The sequence below is a fragment of the Vanellus vanellus genome, assembly GCF_965231255.1.
Source record: "Vanellus vanellus genome assembly, chromosome: 20".
In the NCBI taxonomy this organism is placed as follows: domain Eukaryota; kingdom Metazoa; phylum Chordata; class Aves; order Charadriiformes; family Charadriidae; genus Vanellus; species Vanellus vanellus.
Window position 1 is genome coordinate 2,399,059 of NC_138925.1, and position 7,678 is coordinate 2,406,736.

The 7,678-nt window shown below is 54.9% G+C and overlaps 1 protein-coding gene across 1 annotated transcript; it reads left to right on the forward strand.

Annotated features, from left to right (window-relative positions):
* The first annotated feature begins 1,708 nt into the window (after positions 1-1,708).
* NECAP2 (NECAP endocytosis associated 2) lies at positions 1,709-6,269 on the forward strand. The gene is made up of 8 exons (XM_082493612.1): positions 1,709-1,825; positions 2,518-2,618; positions 2,724-2,828; positions 3,302-3,383; positions 3,935-4,043; positions 4,446-4,623; positions 4,773-4,857; positions 5,255-6,269. Exons 1-8 carry the CDS (start codon positions 1,719-1,721, stop codon positions 5,301-5,303), a joined length of 816 nt encoding a protein of 271 aa, XP_082349738.1. The 5' UTR covers positions 1,709-1,718; the 3' UTR covers positions 5,304-6,269.
* Positions 6,270-7,678: the final 1,409 nt, after the last annotated feature.

Here is a 7,678-nt window from a genome sequence, read left to right on the forward strand (position 1 = left end):
CTCCACCGGCTTCTGGGAAGAGGACAGGGAGGCTGGTGGTCTGCAAGAAGGCGGATGTTTCCCCCGCCCTGGATGAAGCTGAGCTACCTTAATATCGCTTGATATCGAGGGATTCGATGAACACTAAATGCTCTCCTTGGAGGGGACGGTACCTAGAAAACAATTTCTGGTTATCGGCGGGTTATTCTGTACGGGGGCAGCCGTCCTGCTGCTTCGTGCTCAGTAGGTTCAAGGGTAAACGAGCAAATCTTAACTCGGTCTTCTACCTGAAAGGAAGCAACCGTACAAAAAAGACGTGTATGGAAATACGGCTTAAAAATACAAACAAACAAACAAACAAATACCGGTAAAATAAAACTACCTGTGTATAAAAAGAATCTGCTAGAGCGTTAATTAGCTGATTAAAGCTGATTAAAGCACCAAGGATGGTGGTGAGGTGGGGACGGGCGGGCAAAGGTCCCTTGGGCATCCCCAACCTCTGGCACTTTTTTGGGGGAGGGTGGTTTATATTTATTCCCCGCCTCCCCTGCGGGCTGGTGGTCAGGATGAGTCCCCAGGGGGGAGTGGGAGGGGAGAAGGTCATCAGCAATAACCGTTGTCACCGCGCCTTTCCTTAATTATTGCTAAAAATAGCTTTTAATGGCCAAAATATCCCAAATCCACCTGGTTCCTGGTGTAGCTGGCTGGTGTTAAAGCTGCTGCCTCCTCCAGCACCAAAATCTCCATTTCTAGCACCGAAATGTCCTTCTCCTGCACCAAAATGTCCATCTGGCACCGAAATTTCCATCTCTAGGTACCAAAATGTCCCGGCTCCTCCATCCCCGGTGACCAGGATACGTCCCCCCCGCGGGCAGGGCTGGGCGGCGTTCCTGCGGGATGCCCCTTCCGCCCGGGAAGGTGGAGGATAAAAACACGGTACCGCGTGTTTTCACCCCAAAATGTGCGCCGAAAAGAAAGCGTTTTATAAATTGTATTTTAAATAAATGTCTTTAAACTTTTAACGACTTTTTTTCTTCCCTCCTTCATCCCCATCTCTCACAGGGGCTGCTGCAAGAGGGATGTTTCGGTGGCAGTTTAAGCTCCCGGTGCAAGTAGGTCCTTAAAAATTCGTCAGGAAGGTAAAATTTGGGAGCGTTTGGCCGTAATTGTGCCAGTATTTACCCAAAAGGGGGAAATTTTGCCCCGTTTTTAGGCTCGCGGGGAAGATGCAGTCTGTGGAGGGCGGGAAGTGGCAGCGCTCAGAGGGCAGGTGGGGTTTCTAAACCCAGGCGTGAGCTGTTCCCATGGAGGATAAAAGAAGCGATTTTTATTTATTTTAATTTATTTTATTTCTTTTTTGTGCCATGCGCTGGCCTCCCTGCTCGGGCGCTCTCGGGGTGCCTCCAGCCGAGGCGAGGAGGGGTCGGGGTACTCAGGCAGCTCCCGAAGGCCCTTTTAATTCTTATTTTTAATACTTTTATTATTTAATGTGAAATCGGGAAAAAAAAAAAAGGTGACTTTTAATGACGGGGTGTTGCTAAGCCGGGGAGGAAAGGTCCTGCAGTGGAGCCTCCCGCCCGCCAGGGGGCGCTGCTGCTGAGGCGGCGGGTGCGGAAGGGCCTCTCCTCCTCTTTCGCCCCGCCTGGGCCGAGGGGGGGCGTTACCATGGAGGCGGACCGTACCATAGAGGCGGGAGGTTGGGGGGGGGCTAGAGCGGCGGCGGGCGGAGTTCCGCCGCGATGGCGGCCATGGCAGCGGAGGAGGAGGAGTACGAGGCGGTGCTGTGCGTGAAGCCGGCCGTACACGTCTACCGGGTGCCGCCGCGGGCCTCCAACCGCGGCTACAGGTGGGGTCTGCCCCTCTCCCGTGGGTGCCGTCCCGCTTTGGGGTGTTTCCGCCCCTCTTTGGGTTACGTGGCGTCTGTCCCCTCCCTCCCCATAGGGTATCTGCACCTCCTGTCATGGAGGTGTGGGGGGTTTGCCCCAATCCCCGTGGGGTGTGTGGGGTCCCCTCCCCATAAGGTGTACGGGACCTGCTCCTCGCCGTGGGGCAGCAAGGCCTTCCCCCCCCATCTCTGTCCCCCCATCCCGGCCCCCAGGGGGGTATCTCCATCCCCCTGGGGATTTTGGGCCTCCTCTGCTGTCAGCCCTCGGCCTGGGCTAAGGGCTGTCCGGGCAGAGCCAGACTATCGCTAACGCGGCTCAGCACCCCCGAGAAACTGCTTTCGAGCTGGAGATCCCATGGAAAGGGAAGCGAAACTTCTTATGCAATTCTCGCTCGGTCCCCGCTGGGACCTGATGCCTGGTTTTGTAGGGGAGCAGCTGGTTTGGAGTGAAACAACAGATGTCGTGACAAATCTACCTCCTTCCACGGCGAGCGTGGGTGCAAGTGGGTTCTCGCTTGCGCTGCTTCGGTGCTGTTAATGAGGGGAGTGGAGCAGATGAAATCCATGACATGTTGTGGGGGCATTAAAATAGGTCGGTGGTGTTGTCTGGGACACGAGAGGCAGTCGTCAGTCGCTGTTTCCTCTTTCTCTAGAGCTGCAGAGTGGCAGCTGGACCAGCCGGCGTGGAGCGGCAGGCTGCGGATCACAGCCAAGGGCAAGATCGCCTTCATTAAGCTGGAAGACAAGACTTCGGGTAAGGAGGAGGGCACGCGATGGCTCCGCGCCTCTTCATGGGGAGGAGAATGACGCAGAGATGCTGTGCCCCGGCGTTACCCCACTCCCACTTCTCTTTTTTCAGGAGAACTTTTTGCCCAGGCGCCGGTGGAGCAGTTCCCTGGCATCGCTGTGGAGAGCGTGACGGACTCCAGCAGATATTTTGTCATCCGGATCGAAGATGGGAATGGTATGTCGCAATATGTGGGGGACAGGTTGGGGGAATCGCCTCAAAAAGTCTTCAGTGCCCTCGCTGTTCTTATTTGGGAAGGAATCTTGCTTTCAAGGGCTAAATATTCCCTGCGTGTGGTGGGATTAATTATCTCGCTCCCATGTGCCAGCCATGTTCTGTCCTTCCCAGGAATAACACCAGTTTAATTTTGCTGCTCGACGTTAGCATGTGGACGCCTCTTTCTGAAAAATCTGTGCATCTGTGATGCCAACCCCTGCTTTGACTCGCTTAAATTAATTTAAAAGCTGGTTTTACTAAGCCTGTGTATGCAACCAATGGGCAAAAGATATCTCCAGTCCCATATCTCAGTCTGCGGATTCCCAGCTCCAGCTGGAGGAGGCGGCGGGCATGGAAATGTGCGGGACAGGGTATCCCCTCCCTCTTCTTCTGCTGCTTCGCAATTCCAGCCCTTACTCTTCCTCCTTCCCCAGGCCGCCGAGCATTCATCGGAGTCGGCTTTGTCGACCGAGGGGATGCTTTTGACTTCAACGTGGCTCTCCAAGACCATTTTAAGTGAGTTTGTGCCTCTCCTTGTGTCTCCTTCGCTCACCTTTTTTTGCGAGTGTCTGCGGAAATGGATCAAAAGAGGAAGTTGCGAGCTCCTGTTGCGCTTGAGTGGGCAAGCGTGGTGTAAAGAGGTAGAAACGCCAGTTCTTCTGCGCAGCCTTTGTGCAGGCAGCTCTCCCTCTCTCAGATGTTTCCCAGCAGGTTCCCAAACTGGGCTTCCCAGTCCAAAATTGGGCACGTTCCCTAATTCCTTTCCTTCTTTTCACATGCTGCTGGTAAGGGGCTGCTCCTGAGGGACTGGGACACCACTCCAGCTGCTGGCAGATAGTGGGGCTTTGGGAAAGGATTGGATGTGCTTCTGGCTGGAGGATCCATGCGGCTTGATAACTGGCAACTGCTGGTAGGAATCATTCCCCAGCGCTGCCCGTAGCACGTCACATCCAGCACCTTTAAAGAGCTGCTGCAAGGCTTGGGGGGATGATCTTGAGCAGGATTTGTCCGGGAGAGCCTCAGGCAGGTTGTTGACATGTATTTTGCTGCTTATTTAATTCCTGCAGGTGGGTGAGGCAGCAGAGCGAGCTGGCCAAACAGGCCGAGAACCCCGAGCAGGGACCTAAACTGGATCTGGGCTTCAAGGAAGGGCAAACCATCAAACTCAACATTGCGGTGAGGGGCTTTTCCAGCTAAATCCACTCCCGATATTTCCCTTGGGGTGGCACAGGAGGAAGCAGCGGCTTCTCCCCGAAATCCCCATGCAGGGGGACGCCCGGTGCAGGCCCTTTGTGATAATGTCGCATGCAGTGATTTGTGTGTGTGTGTGTGGGTGGGTGGGTGTTTAGAGGTTCCTGGTTACATATCCGGGTCTGTGGGTTCGTGGTGGGGCTTTGCAGGTAAAAAACATCCTTGTTCTGACACTTCTTGCTCCTCCGGCGGGGGGATGTTGCAGCACAGCAGGGTTTTTCCCCGGAATAAAGCAATTTGGCTTCGTGCAAGCCATGGCTGGGAGAAATCACACTCCAGTTCTGGTTTTAAATGTGATACCACTCAAGTTTCCCTCTCTTCTTTCAGAATATGAAGAAAAAGGAAGGAATAACAGGGAATACCAGACCACGTCCTGCAGGTCCTGTGGGCCTGAGCTTGCTCCCACCACCTCCCAGAGGAAAATCTTCTGCTCCGGTTTGCCCTTCCGGAGAGCGGCCGTCTTCGCTCTCCACGCCTGCCCAGCTCCCAGGCACCCCCATCACAGGTCCGTGGTGACGCAGCGACGACTAAAACTCTTCAGATTCCGTTTTATCCATCAAAGTTGGGAAAACAGAGGGGGAATCTGGGAATAAGAGTGGGAAATAACTCCTGACATTTGTTTTCTCTCTTCCTGACTTTCCTGCCCGCCAACAGACTCCCTCTTGTCCTGGCCGCAGCCCGCTCCTGCTCCCTCTGCCGCCGCTGCCGATGTCTGGGGAGACTTTGCCAAAGCTTCGGGGTGAGGCTGCGCGGGGTTTGCATGTGGCGTGGGTGATCCTCACAGCGTTAAAAAAACAAACCCCACCATCTGAACCAAATCCTCCTGGTTTTGCTGAAAACCCCTGCCAGGGGTGAGGGCACTGCTTCATCCAAAAAAACCCCTTTGGGATTTAAAAGCGGCTCTGACAGCGTGTGTCGCAGGTTCCCCTAGTTCAGTGCAGGCCTGTGGACACTGCCGTCCTCTTCCTCCCAGCGCCGGTGGCACATCCCGTCTTTCCCCACTGATCTGTGCCACGGTGAGAGTTTTCGGGCCACCCGAGAGGACCCATTTCTGCCTCTCCAGCTCCCTCCCTGCGTGCCGTAGTCCCTTTTAGGGTCTAAAGTCTCGTTTTCCCCCTCCTTTTCTCTTTTTCCAGGTCGGCTTCTAATCAGACTCCGGCGAATGCCGGCTGGGTTCAGTTCTGACCCCGGCTTCTCGTCCGCTCTTCCCCACGCGGGTGCTGGGATCATTGCGATTCCTTCAGGACCAAAGCAGAGACTTCGGGACATCCCGCTCCTGCCCTTAAATATCCCCTCCTCCCCGCCCCCCCCCCCCGGCATCGAAATGCTGAAATAAATGCCGGGGAGCAAACGAACGCGTGCCTTAAAACACTCCGCACCAGCGTCCTCCACGTTGGGGGCCTTTTATTTTCCACCTGGATCGCAGCGAACCTCTGAGGCTTCTCCTTTCTGGAAAAAAAAAAAAAAAAGCTGTCAGCTTCATCGCCTCTCCTTAATAACGAGAGGGTGAGTGAGTGCTCAGAGCAGGGGGACTCTCGCTCGCGGCGTTGCCCCATTTAAAGTAATTTTAGCCACCTCGGAGACTTCTCCACTTTCTCCTCGCATATTTGGGCTGGATAAAACCTTCCCGCGGTGGGGAGCGTCCTCCTGAAGACATCTCGCCTGCAAAAATCCAGACAGACGCCGAACGTCACCCCAGTTTTTTTCTGAGCGCTTAACTCCGCGCTGGGGGAGGTGGGGAGCCGGACCGCTGCGTTTTGATGCTGGAATTCCTAATTTCTTGCTCTGGGAAGATTTTTTTTGTTTTTCACACCTGTTTTTGAAGAGAAATTTTTACTTCTTTCTACGGACTTTTTCTGAAGCGATATATGCAATGAAGGACAAGAATGGAGTCGGTCTCTTTGACAGAGCTGGGGTTGAGATTCCTCTTTAAGCAAATAAATATTTTCTTACCTATTTATATTAAGGCCTTTCAGTGTACAAAGTCCTGCTTTGTTGTTGATTTTTTTTATTATTTTAACTATTTCCATTTCCAACAGGATGCCGAGCCGTTTCGGTTTCGGAGCTTAACTTTGCCTGGCAGCGAGCGTGCGAAGCCAGGGGAGAGATGTAACGCTTCAAAGCGAATAATAAAATGGTTTTGCTGCCAAATAGGGATTTTTTTTTTTTTTTTTTTTTTTTTTTACCGCTCGGAGGGACTGTGATGAGCTTTTACGGTTCCCCCTCCTTGCTGGTGGCGAGGAGACTGTCTGGGACAGCGAAGCACAACACACGCTTGTTGCTTAGCAGTGGTTTTATGGTTGTGAAGGACTCCGGGAGGGGAAGGTAAGGAAAGAAATGAGGAGAGGGGAAAAGAAGGATTTTTGCATCCCCAAAGCGCAGGGGGAGCCTCGAGGCAAACTCCCGCTGGCCGGAGGGATCTGAGATGCCATAAATCCTCAATCCTGTGGCTTTTGGGGAGGAGAAAAAGGCGCTTTCCCCAGGAGGAGAGCGGCCAGGAGACGCCGACCCCCTCCAGAGGGCGGCTCGGGGTGGGATCCGTGATTTATTTCGGGAGCGGGGATACCTCCAGCCTCCGGTATGGAGGATTTTGAGCTCGGGTTGGGGTTTTAACCACGACCTTCCCTGCAGGGGTGGGGGCAGAAAGTGTTTAATTACCCCCGGGGGGTAAGATTTGCTGTCCCGGGGTGGCTGCGACACAGGGGGGACGTGTCCCCAAGGCGTGGGGGGGGGGGGGGGTGTTTAATGCCGCTTTGCCCCCGTAGCAACCCTGGCACGCTCCACCCCGAAGCTTTTCCTGCCAGAGCAAACCCTTGGGCTTTAATGAGCTTAACGAGGGCCGGGATTTAACGAAAGGGCTGGCTTACTCTCCCCCAAGGAGCTCCTTTCCCCGGCGGGAGCCAGCACCATCCTGCCTGGTGGGGGACAGCGCCGCAAAGTAAGTACATTTCCAGCAATTTTGGGTACGGGAAAGCGCCGAGCGCTGCTATTTTTTTTCTTATATTTTCCTTTATTTGCCTCATTTCCCTCTCGCCGAGAGCCTCGTCGCTTGGTTTTATTTACAAAGAACCGCTTGGCTGGGTTTGGGGGAGGGGGCGGGAAATATTTTGGGATATTTTTGGGGGGTGGATGCTAAAATGTCACCGCTGGTGTCCTCATGCCGGTGGCGATGGGACACCCCCCACCCCCCCACCCCCCCCCAGGAGGTGGCCAGGAAGAGGAGGGTCCCCGGTCCCGCCGTCACGCGGGGAGGGGGAAAGGCGAAGATTTTGGGCTAATCCTGAGACCACACATCCGCTTTCCGCTCGCAGGCGCCGCAGTGAAAGGGACCCCCCCAAAAATCCCGGGAAAGGGATTTCGGAGAGAGGAGGCCGCGGGCCAGGGGTTGCGCAGGGCTCGGTGGACCCCCACCACCATCACCACCCCCACCCCCACACTGGGGAGCCCATGAGCGAAGCGGAGCCCACGGAGGAGGCTGTGGTTGAGGTGGGGGTCCCCATCCCGGTCCCCATCCCAGTCCCTGTCCCCCCCTTCCCCAGCGGGAACTGGTGGCAGCTCTC